The 25,406-nt window shown below is 48.0% G+C and overlaps 2 protein-coding genes and 1 pseudogene across 7 annotated transcripts in view; 1 reads left to right on the top strand and 2 right to left on the bottom strand.

The window, feature by feature from the left end:
• Positions 1-25,406, top strand: part of LOC306801299 (dynein axonemal intermediate chain 7-like) — a 253,256-nt gene that overhangs the window by 214,407 nt on the left and 13,443 nt on the right. Inside the window, exon 1 of one of the 2 annotated variants that reach the window (XM_079304248.1) lies at positions 20,591-21,859. The exons of the other annotated variant lie outside the window; for it this stretch is intronic. Within the exon in view, the coding sequence (XP_079160374.1) occupies positions 21,691-21,859 (169 nt within the window). The 5' untranslated portion in view covers positions 20,591-21,690. Of the gene's footprint in view, positions 1-20,590; positions 21,860-25,406 lie in introns of those variants that run through there. 2 annotated transcript variants of the gene reach the window in all.
• On the bottom strand, positions 6-4,862 carry LOC306801300 (lactosylceramide 4-alpha-galactosyltransferase pseudogene; annotated as a pseudogene). 2 transcript variants are annotated; one of them, XR_013777935.1, is made up of 4 exons: positions 4,838-4,862; positions 4,558-4,807; positions 3,499-3,607; positions 6-1,647 (listed from the first exon to the last, which is right to left on the bottom strand). The product of XR_013777935.1 is annotated as a lactosylceramide 4-alpha-galactosyltransferase pseudogene (transcript). The 2 variants fall into 2 exon arrangements; XR_013777936.1 differs by lacking the exons at positions 4,558-4,807; positions 4,838-4,862 and having other exon boundaries at positions 3,499-3,754.
• LOC306801301 (lactosylceramide 4-alpha-galactosyltransferase-like) lies at positions 7,657-25,136 on the bottom strand. 3 transcript variants are annotated; one of them, XM_079304251.1, is made up of 4 exons: positions 22,111-22,341; positions 14,108-14,213; positions 9,898-10,006; positions 7,657-9,426 (listed from the first exon to the last, which is right to left on the bottom strand). In XM_079304251.1, exon 4 carries the CDS (start codon positions 9,388-9,390, stop codon positions 8,299-8,301), a length of 1,092 nt encoding a protein of 363 aa, XP_079160377.1. In that variant the 5' UTR covers positions 9,391-9,426; positions 9,898-10,006; positions 14,108-14,213; positions 22,111-22,341; the 3' UTR covers positions 7,657-8,298. The 3 variants fall into 3 exon arrangements, with proteins under 3 accessions (XP_079160377.1, XP_079160376.1, XP_079160378.1); XM_079304250.1 differs by lacking the exons at positions 9,898-10,006; positions 22,111-22,341 and adding an exon at positions 22,630-25,136; XM_079304252.1 differs by lacking the exon at positions 9,898-10,006.

The raw sequence follows: 25,406 nt of genomic DNA on the forward strand, positions 1-25,406 counted from the left end.
AGTCACCAGGGAATGGTCACAGCTCCAAGGAGGAAGCTCTCACACTCAGGACATGATTGTTGGGGCTGTCCTGCTCCCCAGCAGGGCCAGGGGTTGGACACATGATGGTTGTGGGTCCCCTGCAACACAGAATATTCTCTAAAAATTCCAAATGCCACCGAGAGCAAGGCAGGGGTCCCTATAGCTGAAACATCACAAGGGGCAGCTCAGGCCAGGATTCACAGGAGGAGCCATTGGAAAACACTAAGAGAGTTCATCAGCTGAAGGACACTGATGAACAAGTTCAACCTTCCCTGGCCCTGAAGGACAGCAAGAGAGGCTGAACTCAGGTTCTGCTGTAAATTTGAAACACAGAGGATCTGAGGCAGATATCAGGGATATTAGGCACAAAGCCACAGAGCTGTCACACAGAACATCTGCTCTGGGGTCTGCAAACCAGCTTTGGGGAAGGTCAAAGGCACTCTGTTTCCTTCAGTCTGGGGAATATCCCTGCAGCCAAGGGGCCACAGGTCACACTGCAGCCCCTGACAGCAGTTCAGAGTCGTGTTTCATCTTTGCATAGGTGGCAGGGCAGAACTGGGAATAGAGCTGAGCCAGCAGAGCCTGGGAGGGGATCTCTAACTTGGCCCCATGGCTCAGTTTGTTCCATATGTGCACTGCATAGGTGTTCTTAAGGAGTTTGTGAAACTCTGAGGCATTGACTGCCTCAAACAACTTCTTCCATTCCTGCCAGGGAATAGGATAAACAACTTCTTGGGCAAGAGCCCTCACACCTTGGCAGGTCATGCTCTCAATAGTCTGGATGGAGCACCACTTCTTGAAGACACGAGTTAGGAGCTCTGGGCCCTGGTGCCCCCAGACCCAGCCATTGTAGTCCTCCACGAAGTCCTGCATGCAGAGCTCCATGAACTTGTGCTTGGGCTTAAAGGACAGAAAGGCCCCATTCAGTACATCATAATCCTGAATCCCAAGGGCATTGGTGAGTTTTTGTAAGTTCCTGAGCACAATGAAGTCTGTATCCAGGTAAATGCCACCAAATTTCCACATGAGGACAATCCTGCAGGCGTCAGACAGGACAGGGAAAAAATGAGGCTCTTGGTGCCTCTGAGGCTGCAAGTACCACTGTGCTAGAGGTGTTCCAGAAAAGAGCTCTGTCAAGTCCAGGGGTTGGATTTCCACGTTGGGGAAGCAGCTCAGCAAGGAGAAAGCCCAGTGCTTGGGTAAGGAGGTGTTCTTTTTGGCCAAGCCTCTCATGAGCACCATGACCCTTGATGCAGGGTGTGTCCTGGCTGCTGACTCCACTGAGCATGAGAACAGGTAACTTGGGGTAGTTTGCTCTGAGGTCTCCACAAAAAACACATTTCCTGCAGAAGGAGAGGGTCCACGGGTGATGTTGAGAGGAGAAGGCACAGAGTGAGCACAGCTGATCTCAGCAGACAAGCCATAGGTGGGGACTCTGCTCTCTGGGTCCTCCCACATGCCCCAGTACAACTTGTGGTAGGCGAAGGATACGAACACAAAGATGAGGGTAAACAGGGCCCAGGGCTTGTGGCTCAGCACCACCCTGATCAGCTTTAGGAGGCAGCTGGGCATCCTGAGCATTCTCTCTCCAGCCAGAGCCTGCTCTCCCGAGACAGCCATCATGATCTGAAAAAACCTGACAGACAAGGCAGCAGAGTATGAGCCTTCCTCATGGTGTGTCCCGATTTCATAGCGGTGCACAACAAACTCCGGGAATACCTTTAGAAACCTCCTCTGTCACCCTCTAGAACTTCAGGTCACTGTGAACACCAGACATGAGACATGTATGCAAAGCCCTGGCAGGAGGAAGTAGGAATGTTCCTTATGACCTTTTCTGGAGCCCTGTGAGCAGACACTGTGTGGAGCTGCTGCCCGCTGGTTGTCATGAGAGCAGTGGTTCTCTCCTGATACCCTAATTATCCTGATACCTAATCTCTCCTTCCCCCCAATGAAACACAAGCCTCAGTCTTCCAGGTTGTTGACATGGCAGTTTCTGCCTTTCCAAACCAACCACCTGCTCCTGTGGAGAGCCTGGCCCATTGTTTATGGCACCAAAGCCTTGCAGGATGGAGGGTGGGAAAGGATACAGGGCAGCTCAGGAGGCAGATGCAGACAATAAGGTCAAGAACTGCCTTTGTAAAGGGAGTTCCAAGGCTGCTTCCCTGCCCCGCACAGCCCACACTGGCTCTGACCTGCTCAGCTCTCCCAGTGGATCCTGCTGGTGGACAGGAAAATCCTCCACTCTCCTGCCCTAACTTCCTCTTCTGGCAAAAGGGAGGGATGCAGTGGAAGAGATTATTAACGAGGCAGCAACAAACAGATAAGTCAGTCTAGCTCCATGCTCAGCATTAGCATCAGCATTGCTGCCCTTGCCTCTCCTTAAAGTGAAGGACAGCAGAAGCAGCACCTCTGAGCCCACCACTGGGCCCCAAAGCTTGATGGGCAAGAGCACGTGAAGAAGCAGTGAGGAACAATGTGGCTTTTAGGAACAGAAGAAATGGTTTCAAGTTGTGCAAGGGAGTTCAGAGTGGACTTTACTCAGGATTTTACTCCCTGGAAGAGTTATCAGACATTGGCACAGGCTGCCCAAGAAAGCAGTGCAGCCACTGTCCCTGGAGGTATTTAAGAGATATGTGTGGCACCTGGTTTAGTGGTGGACTTGGCAGAGTTGGCTTTGGGGTTGGACTCAAGCATCTCCAAGGTCTCTCCCATGCTAAAGCATTCAATCATTTCTCTTGCCTCCATGAGCTCCATCTCCAAAGCCCCATGCTCCAGGACAGAAAAGTTCAGAAAAATTTAATCCAATAGCTGCAACCAAAGTGGCACGGAACACAAGAGAGGACCCAGCTGCACAGTCCTGTTTGTCAATTCTCCCTCAAACACTGTGCCTGGGTCACATATGGACCCAAAAATGACTTGCCAGCCACACGGGGAGGCATCCAAATATCAGAACATGAAGCCACCACTCTGCACCAAGCACTGGGGGACAGAGAGGCAGATGATAGACAAATGATCAGCTCTGGATCCCCAGAAGGTTTTCTCCTCCTGCACAGAAATGTCACTTCGTGCTGCCAGTGCTACAGGCAGCAAAACCCAGTCCACCCTGCCTTTTACAGATGCTTCACACTCCCCACCGTCCACACCACAGCTGAGTTAACCCTGTAAACCATTTATTGCTTTGTGAGCACAAGAAGTGTGCTTGGGGGAAAGTTCCTGTGTGGTAGAGGGGCAGGAAAGTGTCACGCCAGGCTAATCACAAGCAAGGTTCAAGGTCGTTCAGTGCATTTTGAGCAAAAGACAGAAGTTTACTACCATCACAACTCTATAAAGTTAGGAACACGTTTCTACTTTTGGAGCAGATAAGGCAACGCTTCAGACACCGCATTAGCCAAAACGAAACAAACACAGGAAGCCTGCCTCTGTCCCTTCCTCTCAAAATGCGAGGGCCATTGCAAAGAAAGTGCAAACATTACTCACCTGTCCCTGCTTTCAAGACACCACAGAATTCACTGCTCAGCTGGAGAAGAGTTTTAAGAGGTTGGCGTCTGTTGAGAGCGCCTGTAACGCTATGTACTGGCACTTCCTCCTTCTGAAAAGAAATGACAAGTGAAACAGTCTGGATATGTGGACAAACACAATAGATAAAGAAGGATATGACATCAGTCATTTCTCCAGTGAGCAGCTCATAGAAAGGATGTACGTAATGTTGCAAAGAACCCATATAATTATTAAACAATTGTAAAAAAAATAGAGAAATTCAGACCTCATTGTCAGTACACTTTAGGTTTTAATCTGAGCCAGGAAAATTTCTGGTTTTCTTTTTCTCCTCCTTTGCTAAGAATTTCCAGTGCTCACGTTGCTTCTGGGGCTGACCCTTCCATGGAGCTGCCTGCTTCCACCCCCAAGCCCTAAGTACAGAAGGCCCCCTTGTAAACACACTCTTTTAACTAAATACCTTACACATCATTAGGGAATACTCCCTCACATGCCAGGGATCTCATTGAAGGACTTTGCCACATCCAGGTGTCCCCCATTCTATGACAGTTCTCCCCTACCCCTGTGATCAAGGGTGGCTGACCTTCCCTTGCATGAGACACACAGGCACATTCATAAAATCCCTCCCTTTTCAGTACAGCCACTACATTTAGGGTTTACTGCAGTTCCTCCTCAGCTGCCTGAAACAAATATTGCTCTGTAGCATCCCAGATCACTCTCCTCTCCCCACATCCTTCCATGCACAGCAGCACCATGGATGGACTCATGGCAACTCTTGTCCCAGCACAGGGACTCCACAACTGCTCTGGGCTACCTCAAGCAGTGTTTCACCAGCATTCCTTTCATTCTAACTTGCCACACTTCAGTTTGTGCCCATTGTGTCTCCTGCCATCCCTGCCTTGACCAGAGGAGTCTTGCTGGTGTCCTTCACCCACCCACCTTCAGTCAGGTGTTTGTACACCCTGAGCAGACAGCCCAGCCTGCTCTAGTCCAAGGAGAGTCAGCAGAGCTCTCCCAGGCTCTGCTCACGCGCCTTCTCACCTTAGTGGCCCTTTGTGGAACTTGCTCCAGTATGGACACGCCTCCCTCATCCTGGGATTCCAGAACCAGTCCTCCAGGTGTGTCTCAGATGTCCTGAGTGGTGGGCAAGGATTTCCATTGGAGGTAGATGGATGACCGCACATCATCCACTGCTGACATCCTCAGCGACATCTTCAACTTACCAGGTGTCTGGAATCCCACCCAGCAGACAGGTGGGATCCAGGAGGTCCCTGGAGCACGTGGAAGAGAACTTCCTGACACAGCTGGTAGGCAAGCCCACCAGGGCAGGTGTCCCAGGGGATCTGCTGTTTGCAAACAGAGGAGCACTGGTGGGAGATGAGATTGCCTGAGACATCTTGGGTACAGTGACCATGACAGGATTTCAGTTCTTGGTGAAAGGTGGGAGGAAGGAAGAGGGTCAGCAAAACCACTACCTTGGACTTGTAGAGGACAGGCTTTGGTCTGTTCAGACCACTGGCTGAGAGAATCCCTTGGGTGGCAGTCAGGCCAAGGAGCCCAGAAAGGCTGAACATTCCTCAGGAAAGAGGTCATACAGACAGAGTAGGAGCCCATTCCAATGTGCTATAAGCTGGTTCAGGGAAGGCTGGCCCAGATGAACAGCAAGCTTCCACTAGGACTCAGGGAAGAACAGAGAGTTTAGCAGCTCTGGAAGAATGGTCAGGCAACTCAGAAAGACTACAAGGATGTCATGAAGTTAATCAGAGAGAAAACTAGAAAGGTGAAAGTCCAGCTAGATGTGAATCTGACCACCAGCATAAAAGTTAAGAAAAAATGTTTTTCCAAATGCATTAATAACAAAAAGAGGCCAAGGAGATTCTCCATCCTTTATTGCATACTGGGCTGGGAACATGACCTCCAGGAGTGAGGAAAAGGCTGAGGTACTCTATGCCTTCTTGACCTCAGCCTTTAACCAAAAGCACAGTTACCCTCTGCATGTCCAGAGCTGGAAGACAGGAGCAGAATGAAGTCCTCACACTGCAGCAGCAAGTTGTTCATGAGCTGCTGTGCTGCCCAGACATGCACAAGTCTAGAGAGATGCCATCCTTCCCCATAAGGCTACAGAGGGAGCTGGTGAAGCAGCTCACGAAGCTCCACTCTCCATTGTTTAGCAGCAGTTCTGGTTGACTGGAGATCTCCTGGGGGACTGGAGGCTGGCCAATGTGACACCCATCTATGAGAAGGCTTGGAAGGACAACTGGGGGAACCACAGGCCTGTGAGCCTGACCTCAGTGCCAGGGAAGGGTATGGAACAGATGACCTGGAGTGCAATCTCACAATGTGTGCATCAGGCACGAGTTTGAGCAGGTCCTGCTTGACTGACTCAACCTCCTCCTATGAACACTTAATGGATGGGGAAAGGTTGTGGCCATTGTGTACCTGAGCCTTCAGTAAAGCCTGTGATCACTGCTCCCACAGTGTTCTCCTGGAGAGCATTGTCCTTGTAGCTCACAGATTTAGCAGGTTCCCTGTTTGCTGGGAAAAAACTGCCTGGAGGGCCGGGCCAGGGAGTGGTGGTGGAATTAATCCAGCTGGCAGCAGCTCACTGGTGCTGTGCCCCAGGGTCCATTGTCAGGGCCAGTCCTGTTTCACATCTCTGAGGCTCAACCAGGGCCAGTGCCACCTCCAGCCCCTGGGTCACAGCCCCCAGCAGCTCCAGGCTGGGGAAGAGTGGCTGGCAGAGCCCAGCAGGGAAGGGCTGGAGCTGCTGCTCCCCAGCTGTGTCCAGGGGGGCAGGAAGGCCAGTGGCACCTGGGCTAGTCAGCAATGGTGTAGCCAAACAGCACCAGGGCTGGGACTGTCCATCCCCCTGTCCTGGCACTGCTGAGCCCTCCCCAGGCGCTGTGTCCAGCTCTGGGCCTGTCACTGCAGATGGACATTGAGGGGCTGCAGTGTCCAGAGAAGGGAACGAGCTGGAGCACAGCCCTCATGAGGAGGGGCTGAGGGAGCTGGGGGTGTTTAACCTGGAGGAAAAGAGTCTCGGGGGGGCCATTGCTCTGCACAGCCCCTGACAGGAGGGGACAGCAGGGGGGTCAGGCTCTGCTCCCAGGGAACAGGGACAGGAGAAGGGGAACTCTGCTACCAGGGAAAAAAGGGACAGTAGAACGGTTTGGGTTGGAAGGACTTTAAAGATCATCTTCTTTCATCCCTCCTGCCATGGACAGGGACACCTTCCATATCCCTGGTTGTTCAAAGCCCTGACCAATCTGGCCTTGGGCACTGCCAGGGATCCAGGGACAGCCACAGCTGCTCTGGGCAACTTGTGCCAGGCCTCACCACCCTCACAGGGAACAATTTCTTCCCAATATCCAATCTAAACCTGCTCTGCCAGTGTGAAGCCATTGCCCCTTGTCCTGTCACTCCAGGCCCTTGTCAAGAGTCTCTCTCCATCTTTCCTGTGGCTCCCTTCAGGCACTGCAAGGCCACAGTGAGGTCACCCCAAAACTTCTCCTCCCCAGGCTGAACAATCCCAGTTCCCTCAGCCTTTCCTCCCAGCAGAGCTGCTCCATCCCTCTGATCCCTTGGGGTCTCTTCTCTAGCCTGGCTCCAGCAGCTCCTTGTCCTTCTTGTGCTGGGCCCAGGGCTGGATGCAGCAGTCCCTGCACCACAGTAGGTTCAGCTCAGATATGAGGTGAAAATTTAGAGTGCTTAAGCAGTGTGCCACTGGCTCCCCAGGGAAGTGGTGGAGTCACCATTTCTAGAAGTGCTCCACAAAATGAGAACACATGGCATTTTGGGATAAAGGCTAGTGGGTATGGTGATGCTGAATTGAAGGTTGGACACAATGATCCTGGAGGTCTTTTCCCACCTTCATGTGCTTCCGAGTTTTTACTTTTGTCCCTGGGAGCACCGCTCTGAACCTTGGACCCGGTCCTTCTGTTGGTGTGGGCAGGTCATATTCTGGACTTGCACAACGGGCTCAATATTCCAATGAAAGGGATGTAACTGGCCTCACAGCACTGCAGAAGCAGGCAACGCTGAGATTCTTCAGAGTGTGACAATGGCTGGTTAGATGTTGGTATCCTACAAGAATCACTTCAACAGAGCAAGGATCTTTATCATTTCCCTTCCTAAAAGAAATTATTTGTTTTCCTGAGGAGTCCCAGAAAAGTCATCCCTCTCCTGTGGAATTGGAAGTATCATTTGAACTTTTCTCACTTTAGAAGTTTTGAAGAGCTTCACACAGAGCCATGCAAGGATTTAAAATGTTTTCTGCTTCTTAAGGCAATTTTAATATACTCTTCATATTTTTCCACAGGCTTAAAGGATCTTTGCCATCCAGGAAGTTCTGTTCTGAGCTTCAGCAAACTGTGCCCTTTGGCACTGCCTGACAGTGATTTACAAACGCAGAATTTCCACAGAGAGCAAGCCAAGGGTCCCTACAGCTGTTGAAACACCACAAGGGGTTGCTCAGCCTGGGATCCACAGGAGGAGCCATTGAGAACACCAAGAGAGGAGCAGCTGAGAGATGTTGATGAACAAGTTCAACCTTCCCTGCAGCAACAGGTCACACGAAGGACAGCAAGAGAGGTTGAACTCAGGTTCTGCTGTAAATTTGAAACACAGAGGATCTGAGGCAGATACCAGGGATATTAGGCACAAAGCCACAGAGCTGTCACACAGAACATCTGCTCTGGGGTCTACAAACCAGCTTTGGGGAAGGTCAAAGGCACTCTGTTTCCTTCAGTCTGGGGAATATCCCTGCAGCCAAGGGGCCACAGGTCACACTGCAGCCCCTGACAGCAGTTCAGAGTCGTGTTTCATCTTTGCATAGGTGGCAGGGCAGAACTGGGAATAGAGCTGAGCCAGCAGAGCCTGGGAGGGGATCTCTAACTTGGCCCCATGGCTCAGTTTGTTCCATATGTGCACTGCATAGGTGTTCTTAAGGAGTTTGTGAAACTCTGAGGCATTGACTGCCTCAAACAACTTCTTCCATTCCTGCCAGGGAATAGGATAAACAACTTCTTGGGCAAGAGCCCTCACACCTCTGCAGCGCATACTCCTGATAGTCCGGATGGGGCACCACTTCTTGAAGACACGAGTTAGGAGCTCTGGGCCCTGGTGCCCCCAGACCCAGCCATTGTACTCCTGCACAAAGTCCTGAATGCAGAGCTTCATGAACTTGTGCTTGGGCTTAAAGGACAGAAAGGCCCCATTCAGTACATCATAATCCTGAATCCCAAGGGCATTGGTGAGGTTCTGTAAGTTCCTGAGCACAATGAAGTCTGTATCCAGGTAAATGCCACCAAATTTCCACATGAGGACAATCCTGCAGGCGTCAGACAGGACAGGTAAAAAATAAGGCTCCCAATGCCGCAGAGGCCACATGAACCACCTTTTCAGAGGTGTTCCAGAAAAGAGCTCTGTCAAGTCCAGGGGTTGGATTTCCACATTGGGGAAGCAGCTCAGCAAGGAGAAAGCCCAGTGCTTGGGTAAGGAGGTGTTCTTTTTGGCCAAGCCTCTCATGAGCACCATGACCCTTGATGCAGGGTGTGTCCTGGCTGCTGACTCCACTGAGCATGAGAACAGGTAACTTGGGGTAGTTTGCTCTGAGGTCTCCACAAAAAACACATTTCCTGCAGAAGGAGAGCGTCCACGGGTGATGTTGAGAGGAGAAGGCACAGAGTGAGCACAGCTGATCTCAGCAGACGAGCCATAGGTGGGGACTCTGCTCTCTGGGTCCTCCCAGATGCCCAAATACAGCTTGATGTAGGCGAAGGATACGAACACAAAGATGAGGGTAAACAGTGCCCAGGGCTTGTGGCTCAGCACCACCCTGATCAGCCTTAGGAGGCAGCTGGGCATCCTGAACATTCTCTCTCCAGCCAGAGCCTGCTCTCCCGAGATAGCCTGAAGGGAAGGAAAGAAAAAACCTGACAGACAAGGCAGCAGAGTATGAGCCTTCTTCACAAGTGTGTCTCACCTTCACAGTGATGCACAACAAACTCTGGGAACACCATTAGAAACTTCATTTGTCACCCTCTAGAACTTCAGGTCATTCTGAACTTGAGACACATATGCAAAAAACTCTGTGAGGAGGAAATCAAATATGCAGGAAATGGGACAGATAACCCAGCTGGCACATAGACAAATGATCAGCTCTGGATCCCCAAAAGGTTTTTACCTCCTGCACGGAAATGCCAGTGCTACAGGCAGCAAAACCCAGCCCACTCTGCCTAACCTGAACTCCAACCCTTTATATTCCCCATCCCCCACACCAAGCTGGGTTAACCCTGTAAATCATTTTCTAATCTGTAGAAGAGAAAGAGGCACAGCCTTGGTGGGACAGAGCCGGTGCCGTAGAGAAGGCATGAAACTCACCTGTCCCTGCTTTCAACACATCACAGAATTCCCTGCTCAGCTGAATAGATGTTTAACAAGTTAAATCTGTGAGGATGCCTACAACTCTATGGTCTGGCAGTTCCTTCTTCTGAAAAAGAAACGTTGAGCAAACGGGAGAGAAAAAGGGAGGATGTGACATCAGTCACCTCTAGTGAGTAGCTGATACAAAGGTCACACATCTACACTGTGAGCAAATCAGTTGGTTAAAAGGTAATTAAAAAAAAAAAAAGGAGGAAATTGGAACCCCACTCTTGTTACACTTTGAGCTTTAGACTGGTTTGGCCATGCTCCACAGGCTGTGGGGACATCTGCTGCCTCCTGGTCAGCTTGTGGTCCAGGGAACCACCAGGCCCTTTTCTGCCCAGGTTCTTTCATCAAAATGCTGCCTAACATTTTCATAGCTTTGTTTATTAAATTGAAAAGCCAAGTTAACCAATACAGGGCTTGAGTTATGGAAACCAAAAATGTGTCCAAAGTAAAACAGCAAAATGCATAGATACACCTCACTGCACCATGAAAACCCTGATATTTAAATATCACCACGGATCCCTTGTTCCAAGCACAAAAGGGTTAAAACAAAGGAAACAGACACAGGGCTGCCACCACAGATGATCCTGTAACTCCACCATGCAAGGACTGCCACCAGCCTGCTGCTGGATCTGCACATGGTCACACCTACTTTTAGTGCACCCTGCCCTGAGCAAAGTGATTTCCTGCCTGACATGACTAACAGTGCTTCACTGGTATTTGCTTGGTAGCAAAATCACAGACAACAACAAAGGGAAACAATCCAAACTAGATGATAATTGAATGATTGACTGATGGTACAACATGAATTATGCATGAAGCCAATTACATGGAGCCAAAACAAGCATCTTGCACTCCCCTCCAATCTTTAACTTTTCAAATTGTAACAGAAGTCCTGAAACCTGGCAAATCCTTTCTAATATGAAAAAAAATTTCATTGAGTAATATGCCTAAAAACCATCATATGATCCACATGACAGTTCAAATAGTGGCAACAAATGGAAGAAATGAACTGCAAAAATTCTTTAAGGGTAAGTATTTAGTGATGTCAGAGAATGAAATGTTCCATTCTCACTTTGCACTGAAAGCAATTAGGATTGTTTTTACAGAATTACATTAGAACTGTGTAATTCTCAGAGCTCTGCAGAAGGTCTCAAAACCTCCAGGCCTAAATCTTACCATACCAAGTAAAAACAAGTGTTTCAGCCAGAGGTGATCAGATATGACAGGGAATATCTGTTGCAGAAGTGCAATGTTGTTGAAACAAGATGTGTTGTTTCAAAAACGGAATATAAATGGAGCATGTCAATAAGGACTTTGCTATTGTTTCCCTTCTAGGATTTAATTGATACAGTTTATACCTAAGTAATTAAGAGATTTAGCCTATGAAGCTGGATAGGCCTGCAAATTGGCAGAAAATTTCAGGAAAGAAGCTGCAAAAGGATGATCTAACTATTAGCAAATATACATGTATCTGTAGATACACAATATATATTAACTAAAATGGATTTGCAATGCAATTCTTTGTTGCACCTCAGAACATGCAGAGAAATGGTTAGAGATGATTTTGCATCTTAGTCTGGGCAGATGCTTTGGTTGATCCCAATGTTTTCAAGCAATAGCTGTGCCCTCTTGTGGCCATTCCTGCAGTTCTGGGCACTAAAAATATCCTTAGTTTAAGGAAAGTACTGCTGGGGTAGCAAAGCAGATCAACCAGAATTTGTCATGAACATCCATTCTTCAAGGGCTAAATGCAAGTACACTGTGGCATAGCTTCACTTCTTTCTTTGTTTTATTACTGCTTGTTAGTGTTGTGTATTTTTATCAAGACTTCAACTATTTTATGACATTAAAATAAAAAAAGCTGTGTTTGAAGGTACATCAACAAAAACAGCAACACTTCTCTGGTTAGCCTTGGAAAAAGTGTTTGCACCAGCCCCTGTTGTCTTCAGGGTAAGGAACCAAATACCCTTGAGATTAGTGATGTTCTTTCAAGTGAATACGTGGACATAGGAACTGCAAAACACCTGAGGGGGTGTTTGTAAATTTGCTACAAATTTGGTAACAAATAACAGAGAAGAAGGGGAAAGGTCCAGCAAAGTACTGCTGCATACCTAGGTAGCTGCTAAGGGTCTGGAACAATAAATATCACCCATCACATGCAGCCTGATAGAAGAATTTTGGGGACCCATCAGAAAACAGCTGAATATCTCAATTTCCTCCATATTTACATTACTAATGAGAGTAGAAGAGGTGAGATTTGACAATAACAGCATTTAGTAGGTGACTAATCAGTGTGCTAGGCACAGAAACACAGAGTGGTGCCCAACAGGGAAGCATGACCAGCAAATTCCCTAGTATTTAGGGGAATTAGTTTTTAGCATTTTAATAACAGCTTTAGAGCTCCTCCTCCTGAACCCAGAGAGGACAGCAGACCAAGAATATGTTAATATTTAAGGCAAGAGGAGAGCAAATATTTTAAATGGAATATATTAGACCAATAAAATACTGCAACTGAAGACAGAGGACATTTAAGGCACCTGTCTTTAACTGCATCTTCTATATTTGTCATGACTTCATCTTTCCAGAATGAACCCTGCAATATCCAATTCACTTACAGTGGTTTTAGAGCTAAGTTTTCTCCTGAAATAAAAGCAAGCAGTATAAACACCCTCTTGTATAGCTGTAATGAAATGCTGGATAGACACTCAGTGGGATAAGTTGCATTAAAAGCAAGCTACAGCAAAGAGTCAGAGAATGAGATTAGCAAGTTTCTACAAAAAAAAAAAAAAAACAACAAAAAAACCCCAAACAGACTGTGGGAAGAAATGATACAGCAGTTTTGATAGTTGCTGATTCCCAGACCACTGTACACAAAGCAGCCACAGATATGATGCCATCTCACTGAAGCTGTCCAGAAAAAGCATCTACAGGCTCTGTTATTTGCAACTGAGCATACCAATGACGTACCTAATTAATGGCCACAAACAGAAAATCAGATAAGCCAGACATGGCAACATCATTATGTTGCAATCAGCCTTCCTGAATACAATAAGCAGGAGCCCAAGATGAAGGGAAAATTGTCAGTAATGCTGCTATACTTAGTCAGAAATTTGTAGGATCAGGTTTGCTAAGCAGGACCTGTCTCTTGTGAACGTGTGGTCATGCTCAGCATGATCTGCTCCACAGCCTTCCTTGGCACTGAGGTCAGGCTCATGGACTTGAGGCTCTCCAGATCCTGCTTTCAGCCTTCTTGTAGATGGGTGTCACATTGGCTAACCCTCAGTCATCTGGGACTTTCCCAATTCCCCAGGGCTGCCAGCAAATGATGGAGTGCAGCTCTGTGAGCTCGTCCTCCAGCTCCCTCAGTCCCCTTGAGTGGATCCCACCTGACCCCACAATTGTGCAGTTTTAAGTGGAGCATCAGGTCACTGTTTCCTCCTGGATTACAGGGGGGTTCTCCTGTCCCTATCTTCCAGCTCAGAGGGTTTGACCCTGATAATAGCTTGTCTTTCATTTAAAAACTGAAGCAAAGAAGGCATCAAGCCTTTTCCTCATCCTTGGAGGCAATGTTTTCCCTCACATGCAATAAAGGATGGAGAGTCTTCTTAGCTCTCTGTTATTAATGTATTTAGAAAAAAAAAATTGTTGTGATCTCTTGTGGTACTTGCCAGACTAAATTCTAGCTGGGCCTTTGGCCTTTATGACTTTCTCCCTGCATAACCCAATGACACCCTTGGAATCCTTCTGAGCCACTTGCCCCTTCTTCCAAAGTTGGTATTTTTTTTATTTTCCTTTTAATTCAATCAAAAGCTCCCTGTTCATCCAGGCCAGTTTTCTTCCCTGCTGGCTTGTCTTATGGCACATTGGGCAGGTGTGCTCCTGTGCCTTTCAGATGTTGTTCTTGGGGAACATCCAGCCTTCCTGTACCCCCTGCCTCTCAGGACTGCTTCCCAAGGGATTGCCTCAATCAATGACCTGAACAGACCAAAGTCTGGAAGTCCAAGGTAGAAGGTTTGTGACTACATTCAACACTTCTTCAGGAATTGAAAACTCTCATTTCAAGACCACTGTGCCCAAGACAGACTCCAACCATCACATCTCCCACCAGCCCTCCTCTGTTCACCAACAACAGGGCCCAGCATCTCCAAGGTCCTCTTACCTGTAGCCAGATGTAGAAATTAATTCTGGGTTGTTTCAAAGTGATCTCTGAACTCCCAATCTATCGACCTTCTGCCTCTATGGCAGGCTTCATGCTCCTTCTGCAACTGGAAAAAACAAAACCCAAAAGGATTAATAATATTGACAGCTTTACTATCTTTTAGAAATTGTTTCCAAACAGTGTTTTCTATGGTCTCATGGTGTTGCCATATTTAACTTGCCAGACTTCACATGCCTACTTCAGTTTCCCCCTGGTTATAGATGCCACTTTGAAGAGTGTTTTATACTTCTCATACCTCTGCCAGCACATTACAGGATGCTGTTGGGCTTCATCATAATACACAAATTTAAATGTCAAGATCTCAGTTGGGCTGTAATGGCAGGGTGCAGCTGAGTGACTTCCTCCTGCAGTTCTCTCTTCTGGACTCTCCCTGTTCATCTAAATTCCAGGAATGGTTATAACACAAAAACCAGAGACTACAAGCCAAGTGAACAAGGGAATGGTCATGATCACTTGAGAGAGATAAACCTGAAGTATCTATGAAGGACTAAAGGGATGATGTTCATAAATCCCCTCCAAAGAGAGCATGGGGAGAGCTTTGCTTTCCCTCTTCTCTCCTGTTGAGGACACATCAGCCCTAGGCAGAGCTGTCCCCAGCATATATCAGATTAAGATAGATAACTGCACTTTCCCACAAGAATCTGCTTTGCACTATGGCTTTCCCAGACTACACATTTTGGGAGGAGGGAGATAAAACAAGGAAAATAACAAGGAGGAAAAAAGAGCCCTACAGAACTTAACTCCTGACTGTGTGTCCTGGATGCCCCCAACATGAGAGCTCCTGGCACAGGAGAGTTCTCAGGCAGCACAGAGAAAATAATCATCCTTCAGTCAATTCCCAGGATGCAGGGTTACATTCCTGATCCTTCCATGGTCCTCTTCTGCTGCACTGGCCAGTTCTGCATCCCCAGCCCCACCCTTGAGGAACAGCACCCATATACCAGCTAACCTTCATGAGCCCTAGGACAGGAGCCATGACATAAAATAAGCTGTGTAAACACACAGTTCAATTGAAAGGCACTGTCATTAGTGTGACAATACTTTTCTCAAAAGTGCCTAGCTCTTAATAAAGTTAAAAACTCAGAAGTATTTCACAAAGGATATATCCTTTGAAGGAAAAGATTAAAAAATTATTTGGAAGATGCAGAACATTTTAGTGTCTCCTCTGTTTTAATCGCTGTTTATCTTTTGATAAAACTTTGCATAATTTAAAAGAAATAAAATCAATACAACCCAACAGTAAAAACAGAAGTTCTGCCAGACAAACCAGAAATGTGAATAATGTAACAGAACTATACTTTGCCTCCTAAAGAGAGCTATGGGTCAGCTTGATAACAGAATTTTCCATTTCGTACTAATCACTCTTCAGTTGAAAACAAGAAGAAAACTCTCTGCTGAGAATTTTTTCCCTCTCTCATTTTCTTTCCCTCTTTATTGAACAAAAGCCTTATTATTCTATAACTTTTCCAAGACACCTTCAGCCTCTCAGACTGGCCACTTTGGAGTGTTTCTACACTACCTGACATCACCTGGTGGGAGCAGCCACCCCCAGCTTAGCTGCCCTTCCCTCCTGACTCTCTGCTTTCCTTGGACTCTAAAGGGGTGACACACACTTTGTGTCCATACTGCAAGACCCCACCATCCTGTCCCTAGCAGCTTCCACCCTTTCTTAAAAATGTTCAAGCAGAGGCAGAGGGTGCTGCTCTGACCATTGCAGCTTTGGTGTGCAATGGGCTGAGTTTTTCTAGTTTGGAACTGGTTGGAACCAGCTGGAATCACAGCCCTTTCCACACAGGTGAGCCCTGCAGTCCCTGGCTCTCCAAACCTGCAGTTTCTGCCTCAGAGTACTTTGCAATGTTTCAATATAAAGGTTTTTTTTTTTTCTTTCTGTAAAGGTGAAACTTGGATTTGAATGCTGGATTACCAACTGGTGAGCTGTTCTTCACTAGTGCAAACAAAACTGGTAATAAAAGAAACTAGGTGGTGAGGATTACTGACTTACTGAATGACTCATATATTTATTTTCCTTCCCTTTGTGGTAACTTCAATTTCCAAAAGTTACCTGTCCAATTCTTTAAAGAAGGAAGACAAATGATCCCAAGTGCCCTGTCATCATTTACTTGAATGCAGAAGTCTTGCCAACAGTTTATTGATGGTTTCCCATCCCATATTTTATTATTTGCTTAAACCTGTCAAGAGCTTATCCCAAGCAGTTCCTTAGCATGTACCAAAGGGCTCTTTACCAGTTGAACAGGCAGATGGGGACATCCCAGCACTGCCACACACCTGTGAAGACTTCCCAGAAAGCAAGGCTTTGTGTTGCAACTAAACCAACCCAAGAAGATGCCCAACAAAGGGGGGGATTACCTCAGTAATCCGAGGCAGAAAACTTTGACTACAAAATAAATATGGAGCTTTCCTGAAGTTTTAGTTTCCACAGAACAGCTTGACTGAAGCCCAGCTGGGGAGGGGGGGAGAATAGTTAAGAACACTACTGCTCCCTCAGTACTTCTCCCTCACAAGCAGCATGGAAATAGCTATGATCTGGCTTGTTTTTGTTTTGTTTTTTTTTTTTTTAAAGACATTCCATAGCTTGATAGGAGAGAAATATAGAAGTATCTCAGACAGTTAACAGGAGCAGCAGGTTCCAAAAGGTGTTTCAGCAACAGCAGTGAAAGCAGCAAGGAAACCACAGGGTCCTTTGGGGTACTGCAAACACCTCTGAAGCCAGAGGAAAAGCTCCATTATTTCCCATCACTTCTGATGAAGTCTCATCAGGAGCTACACAAGAGCTGATGGTGATGGAGCCCCGAGGTTCCATCCAGCAGTTTCAAGGGAAGAAACAAAGCAAGAGGAAAGACCACAAGCACAGGAATGACTGCCACACCAATGCAAACATGCAGCTGTGTTTGCTTGAAATCTGTTCCTATTTTACCTTAGCAGTGCTTTGTGCCTGCCCAAAATGCAAAGCAAACATTAGTAAGTTCCCAGGCCCTGTCAGAAAGAGGCGCTTTAGGACTTTGCTGTGACAACAGAGATGACTTGGGAGCAAAGAGGTGTCACAGCAGCCAGAGACAAGAGCCAGGTCCTCCCTCACCAAACCCAGGCTGCACTTTCCATGGGACTGACCTGTTGAGTGCTTTTCCTGTGCCACACAGAGCAAGGAATAAACTTGTTTGTTTTTTTAAAGTCCCTTTCGTGCGGCACTTGCTGTGCAGAACCGTGTGCCACATCCCAGGAGTAATTCCAGCTATCCCACACTGCCAGAGCCCATCCCATCCCAGCCCCAAGGGCTGGGTACCCACAGCTGCAGCAATGTGCTGTTGGCTCAGCAAGGCACAGAACATCCATCCCAAATTTTTCTAGAGGGCTGCAACCCACTCCAGGTGATATAAGACAAGTTTAGGGCATTTCTACACAGGGTAGGTGAAACACTGGGTTTAAGTGATCTGTAAAATATGGTCCCTGATACTGAGTCTAGGGTATTTTCCCAGATTAACATTAGAAAAGATCCAGAGTCTTTTTGCTGCTGCTTCATGGAGAAGGTCAAATCTGTAATTCCATTCCTACCCTCCAACAGGCTTCACCCTTGCTTTTGTTTTTCCCCAGAATGCCAGATTTTTATTTTTTTTTAAGCTTTTCCTTTAAAAGCCAGTGGAAACATTAAATCACAAGAAAACACACAAAATCTTAAAATCTCAAACTAGAATAAAAACACAATTGTCAAGGCAGACTTTTAAATAACATTTGGTACACCAAAATTAAACCTACTAATCTTGGATCTAGAGCTCAGGCAATTTAGAAATAACCAGTGGGCGTAATCCCCAGCAAATACATTTGGTGTTAAGGCACCCTTAAGTGAAATTAAAAAAAAAAAAAACCCAAAAAAACTGGCTGCTGAAAGTTTACATAAATCAGTTCCCAGTCACTGTGTTTCAGAGCAGCTGCAGACAGTCATTTTTTTCCTTTTGAGCACAGTGGCAAATTGAAGATTTCAAAACTTTAATCAAGAACAAATTACAAAAAACCCTCCTAGAACTACTGACTGCACAAAGCAAAGCATGTGGGTTCTTTCTTTCCAAAGACCCAGTCAAAACTGCCCTGCACTGCACCTTCTGCTTTTACCCCTTTGTTCTTTCCAGTCCAGCATGTTTGCCAAGAGCAGAATTGGAAGTGATACTCTGAATTGCTGCCACGTGCTGTGGAGAGCTGTGGTCAGGGCCAGTCTCTAGAATTACTCAGGATGAGGCAGACTGCAGCAGGGAGATGGGCTCAGCACTCTGTGCTCCTTTGGTCCTGTCCCAGCACTATGGGCAGCACGGGAGCAGCTGCAGTGACATTCCCACTACCACAGCCTAAGGGGGAATCAAGGGGCCTTTCCCAAGGCTGCACCAGGAACTGTCCTTACCACATTTCAAATGCCTTGGTTTCTTACACACCCTGCACCTAAATTATAACCTCAGCCTTTTCCTCATCCTTGGAGGCAATGTTTTCCCTCACATGCAATAAAGGATGAGAGTCTCCTTGGCTCTCTGCTACTAATGTATTTGGAAAAAAAAATTGTTGTGATCTCTTGTGGTACTTGCCAGACCATGATAGCCCCAGCAGCAGGTACTGCACAGCTGGGCAGCCCTTCCTGCTGCAGTGCACGGCATGCCAGTGATGTGGGAGCTGCCTCCCAGCTCATTTTCCTCTTTTTGAACCTTCATCCACCCCCTTCAGGATGGGCTGTGGGCCCCTCACTTCTCATGGCAGCTGCATAATTTCCCAAAACTTTTCTGCTCAACACCTTCCTCCCCACTCTGCCACAGCCCTTGAGCTCAGCAGAGGAGACACTGGGGAGCAGAAGCTATTGAAGGATGGCTTCAGGAATCTGAGGTGACCAGCAACCCACAAACCCTGAGCTGTGAGGCAGGACAGAAAATGGAACTGCACAACAGGGGAGTAAGCTCTGGTATCACTTTCCACCCTAAACCACAGGAGAATCACTCTCAGTACCCTGTCAAGAAAAGTTTCCCAGCACTTATTTTTTGTAGTCCATCTTTTGAATCTTCTTTAACTGAAAGGAGCAGCTTTGTACCACACAGCCTTTAGTTTTCAGGAAGCAACTACATAAACCCCTCATCAATACTTAAAATGAAAGTAATGGCAGAATTTGGCTGTGTAAAGCTGCTGGAAAGGGCAAAGAAACAAAAGGACAGATGCTAGCAGTGGGTGAGCTGGAAAACTGATACAGCTCCGTGGCACCAACAGCTTCCAAACAGTAGTTTCCTGTTACTGTGTTTCTGTAGGAAGCCATGCAGACTCTTATGTGCTGGGGTATAAAATTTAAGACTAAACATTGTTTTAACCCTCACAGCTCAAGAGGATACATGGCTAGAAAAGAGCTGCACTTTGGTGGCACATCTGAGGAGACCGTGAGAACACAGAAGCCAGAATTCCACCTGATCAGGAAGTCAGAAAATTCTGTTACTTCATAGTTTCACTGCTAACTACAATGCAAGATGGTCTAACAGCAGACTTTACATGGATTTAGGGGGCTTCTGTTTATTTTGCTGCTCTGGAATAGGTTTCTTACAGACCAAGGAGCAAGTCTTTTAGAACTGTAGCAGGAAGTGTCACCTCTGATTTGAAATTACAGTGAAGTTGATGTCTAAATCTCTTCAAGGATCTGAGGTTGTCTCACAACTTTCCTCCTACAAGTATTGAGGAAGTACTTTCCTGTCTGACAGCACAACTGCAAGGCTGAACTTACTAAAGATTGGGATACATTAACCTTGCACAGACAGGAGGTGTTATTCAAAAGGGAGTGTGAACATTTTCCTTTCTAAGGGAAAAAATCTAAATAAACATGATTGCACTTAATCCTTCACTGACAGGGGAGTGGTTGGTTGCCATAATGTGAAGTTCCACCAGACCTCATTTAAACTGTTGGGCAGAGTAACCCAGCTCCAGCTTAAGGTACAAGTTAAGGTACAAGCTTAATTGTACAAGTCAGTAAAGACAGTGAAGAAATGAGTTACAAGAAGTGAGTTGGTAGTGTATCACCTGTTTCCCACTGAAAGAAAGCACCACCCAAAAGAAAATCTGTTCTAGAACCTGAACAACCCAGAAACTTGAGGTTTTAGTTATTTTTAGTTAATTTTATCAGGATAAAACACACCCCATGATGAGAACAAAAAACGGAACCACAAAGCCAAAAGACACAGCCCAAGTTTTTGACAAACCCAGGAAAACTTTTAGGGAGCTGAGTAACAGCACTGCTACACTGATTTACTGGAGACTGCCAGTAAAGACAAGAGGGGTGTCCCCAGTGTCCCTGCCATCACATACTGCAACTTGATGCAAACCACCAGGGCACTGACAGCAAGGCATATCCAGCTCCTCTGGTCTCACCTCTAAACAGGGAACTTATGTGACTGACTGGCACAAAGGCTCCTCTCTATCCTAGAGACCAAACAAAGCAAAATAAGATGGAAGAACTACTCATAAGCACCTTGTGCCAAAGAATCTGCTGATGGCAAAGCCAAGGTGATGTCTGCTTGCTGCTGAAGGATGTGGCCCCACTCCCTCCCTCCTCAGGCTCTTCCTTGGTGTGCTCCTCTGAACCTGCTGTGACCAGCCTTACTAAAGCTAAAGCAGCAAAAAGCTGTTTCTGCTGAAAGTTTGAATGTTCTTCCTTGTGGCACAGGTGCTGGTGAGACAGACAAATTAGCACAGGAAGATTCTACAGCAGGCATCCAGAAAGCTGCATCCTTCTAAACGTCAGTGCATGGTAACCTGGCACAATGATATCCCTGAGCAGGAAAAACCTCATTAGAGCCACCACTGGCTAGAGTCAGTAGAAATCCCACGAGAAGGAAACCTTGAGGCACAGGCACAGCTGCTCCCTAAACTGCACACCTGAAGCTAAACGTGGCACGCAGACTGTTTTTGACTCAAGCTCACACACTGCTGCCCTCGAGGGTAATGGCCATTTGTGTGTTGCCAAACAGGGCACACGAACAAGAGAAGGGCGTTCACAGGTGCCTCACCAGCCAGTGCTTCCTCCTACAGAACCACTGACCCGAGATGCTGCTGGGGTTGCTACAAAACCCAAATGCAGGGATACTTGAGTTTCTTGAGATTTGCTGCTCTGGCTTCCATTGCAACAAACCCCATGGATAATAGCGCAAATCCACCGGTTTATTCAGAGTTAAGAAACATCCAGTCTATTCTGAGAAACCTCTCACGCATTAGAGAGCAACATGTTCGCTTAACCAGGATGGTTCATTTTTAGCCAAAGCTTCTAAACTTGTCTTTTTGCAGCAGCAATAATAGTTTTAGGTTACTACAGTTACAGGAGTTCTGTGCTTTTTTTATGCCTTTTTCGTAGGTGCCCTCTTCCCGCTCTCCTACAGTTCTGTTGTGAATCTCCATCTTTCTTCCTCTGACCTTATCCCTGTCCAGACTCCGACGTTTTCCAGAGCACGTCTGCCCGGGAACGCGGCAGCCAACTGCACCTTGCCCGCTCACCATTTCTGATGTCTTTCCACCCTCGTGGCCAAGCCAGACCTCTTAGTCACCGCTGGCAGAGCGGAATTCCGCTGTTCTCCCTCCCAGCTGACCCTTTCCTCGTCGCCCTCCCACTCCCTCGCGGACCTTCCTGGACCATCCTGGGGCAGGATGGAGCCCTCGCAGCCTGCGGCACAGGTGGGCACGACGTGCGAGCTGCCACCCTCATCTCCCCTCCGCCACTGTCCCCGCAGTGGCACAAAACCCCACAGCGGTGCGGAGACCCGAGCGGGGCTGCCCCACACCCCGGGAGGGAGCGCTGAGCCGCACGGAGCCGGCCCGGCGCTAACAGGGTCCGATCCGCGCCTCCCCCGGGCTAAAGCAGCCCTTTCCCCGAGGGGACACCCGGGACAAGCCGAGCCCCGCATCCCCCGCAGCGCCGGGCTCACCTCGGCCAGAGCGCGGCTCCGTCCCGCAGCGCCGGAGCGGACCGGACCGAACCGGAGCGGACCGAGCTGCCCCTCCCGGGGCCGCCCCTCAGGACAGCTCGGGTCGGGTCGGGTCCATCCCTCGGCAGGGATCTGTCCCCTCCCCGAGCCCCGGGGCGGAACGGCCCCACCCCCGGCACTGCCGCTGCCGGCCGGGCGCTCCGGGGTTTGCAATTCCCACTAACAATTGCCCTAGGGATTTTTACTCCCCATCTCGCTAGGTCCTTCCCACTTGGCAGGAGTTGGTGTTTCCCGAGCAGTTGCGCCTCTGTTGTCCCGCAGGGGTGACCCGCCCTGGGCAGAGACATCCCGACCTCAGGGGCCGCTAATTGCGGACAGGAGGAGGAGCAGGGGGAGGCGGAGGCTTCCCACACCTGTTGAGATCATCTACAAAGCTTTCCACTAAAGATGAAAAACAGAAAATTTTAGTTAAAAAACAAACAACTAAAGATAATAATAAAAAAAAAAGCAATCCCGTACCTGAGCTGCTGACGTGTTGCAAAGCAAGTTTCCAACGTACCCTCAAGCAGGAGGAACTTTGCTGTTAAATTATTCCTGGCAATGATTGCTTAACAAGTTCTTAATGAGCGTGAACAAAGAAAGGAAATTTGGGCTTTCATTTAGAAAAGCGCCTTCGACGGCTGGACTGCTATAGGGTGGAGTAAATTGCGTTGGAAGATCACCAGAGAGTTTGCGAAGCAGGTTAGGTGATAATCAAGAATGGTTTGGACAGAGATAATCCTACCTGAAACAAGAGTTGAACACGAGTTCTTTAGAGATGCCTTGCAGCCCTGTGTTTTGAATCCCACGGTATTTATGTATTACTAATGTGCTACAAATGTACCTGTGACAAACCTTTCCACCGCAGAACTGACACCGCTTCAAACAAAAGCGCTTTCCCCGCCATCAAGTAACCAGAAATTGTTTCTCCCCACCAATAATGTGTTATTTCTTTTATCAGAGCAGGTCTTAATCAAATTTTAAGTTAAAAGAGATTTCAAGATATTTTTGTCTGTGCAGCCGAGCAAAATTTAAATTAATGAGAGAGTCGCTGCTAGCGAAGGTGTCAATGCTTGTCCTCCTTGGAGCATCCTGCTTGGATGCCATTCCTTGTCTGGTCCCTGGACTGAGAGCAGCCCTGGGATGCAGTGGGAGGCAGGACGGGCTTTGTGAAGCCCATGGGAGCATTCAGCAGCTGGATCGTGGGGGCTCGTAGGGCAAGCGCAGTACCTGCAGCACTGCCACACGCAGACATCCCGTGGGAAGGTGACAAAGTGGAGAAGGAGGGTCTGGAGCCCAGACCTCTGTCTGCAAGAGTGCCAAAGCCAGCATGTGTGTCCCATGGGGCTACTACAGCAGGGATGATGAAATCTTAGTTTCTGGACATGGAGATGGATCCAGCTAGCAGAATTCAGATCACACGTGTGCCACTGGCCTGTTTTACCATCAGTTCCTGAAGCTTGAAGGGGAGGTCAGTACTCCAAGGATGCCATCCAGCACCACTCACAGGTCTGGGCTGGAGCATACGGGGTCTGAAGGAGCCAAATCTGGGTGTCGGAAGCAAATAATCCACCCCGAGTCCCCGTAGAGAGCATAACAAGGTGTAAATCAGCCTCCAAAGCACCCGTCAGAGCAGTAGCATCATTACCTCCGAACTAGTTCGACAGCTTCCAATCGCCTGAGTAAAACAGTTTCCAAGCTTTTGGTCCCGTTTTGGTTTGATGAGCAGCTCCTTATGTCATCTGTCAGGCGGTGAGGCGGCTCCAGTGTGACCTGGGAGGGATTGCTGTGACAATACGGACGGCTCCTCCTCGTCCCTGCTTCAAATGAATCAGCGAGCTGCTGGCCAGGGCTGAGCCCTGCTGCTGGCAAGAGCTCCCACAGGATTCATTCCTGTGAAAGCAGCAGAGTCACGGCGCTGCTCTGCCAGCCCGGCACAAGTAAAGGGCTCCGGGGAGGAGGGAAGGGGAAGGGCGCGGTGTGGCTGCCACCGGTGATTAGATTGCACCGTCCTGTGTCAGGAGAGGGCTGGGGACATGGCAGGGCAGGGGGGACACGCACACAGCTCAGGGGATGGCAGGGAGGCGGGCAGCCAGCAGTCTCCCAGATATCACACGTGCTGAGCCCTCGCAGGATGTCTCCCAGATGTTTCACGTACCTTGGACAGGTTCAGCTCAGATGTGCACAGAGCTGCAAGGCGCAGCGTGGTCAGTGGGTATAACCAAGGAGAGATTTTGCCCTTGGGGCTGTTTGTTCCTGCCTAAGAGCAGTCTCCTGCAGGCACAGGGGCTCTGCTGCAGCCCTGCTCCTGCCTTTCCATCCAACAGCTCCTCCTGGGGTCCTGCCAGGGAGCAGCTCGTCCTGGGGTGCTGCAGGTGGTGACCCTGGCTGGGCTGAAGGACACTCATACCTGCTCTCCTCCCGCATCCTTTTCAGCCTCAGCTGGTGTTTTGCTGTCTCTTCTGACTTGGGTTTTAGCCAAATAGAAGTTTCCCCTCTCTTTGGAAAAGCAAAGAGATCAAACCCTTTTGTGATGCAGCCAGCAGCCCTTGTCTGGTGCTCCCCTGCCAGGAGCCAGATTGCAGATTGAGACCCTTAAAACACCTGCCTTTTTTGGTATTCCCAGTCTGCCTCCATGGGATTGGCACTGGAATGTGTTCCCATTCCCAGGTTTTCTTGATCAAGTTTCTGTGAGAGGAAAGAAGTAGCATAAAACCAGTGGGTGCTTTGCTAGCAGACGCTCACACCTTGGAATGAAGTTCCTGAGCCTCTACCAAGAGCTTTTTTTAAAAAAAAATGAAGTTGGCAGAAACAGATAAATCCTTTTAGAGGCATTAGGACATTATAATATTGATTGATCAGCGTGCACCAGCCCTGGTTTATGCACTCTGATACATTTTGGCAGCTGAGTCAAGCGTGATAATAAACATCATGTCCAGCAAGTGGATTAATAATGGAGATGTGATGTGAGGGAAATTGGAACACTGTGGTACCTTCAGAGAGAAAGCAGGATGGCTGCTACATAATTTAAACCCAAAGTGAGGTGTTCTACCACAGACAAAAGGCCAGCAGCCCCCTGCTCTGCACAATAATGGCCTAGCAGGTCTCTGCTTCAGCTTTCTGCCCATTCCAAGAATCCCTAAGGGCAATTCCCCTGTAACTACAGCTGGCAGCAGGGAGACCTGGAAACACTTGAGTACATGGAGATGAAGTAGTTGTTTGTCCCTTTCTGTAGGAGCCTGAGATTGCAAAAGCTT

This window comes from Erithacus rubecula, assembly GCF_903797595.1.
Source record: "Erithacus rubecula genome assembly, chromosome: 4".
NCBI lineage: Eukaryota > Metazoa > Chordata > Aves > Passeriformes > Muscicapidae > Erithacus > Erithacus rubecula.

What these genes read in the sequence shown, in the direction of transcription:
- LOC306801301 (XM_079304250.1), bottom strand. Translation starts at nt 9,390, where the DNA reads ATGTTCAGGATGCCCAGCTGCCTCCTAAGGCTGATCAGGGTGGTGCTG.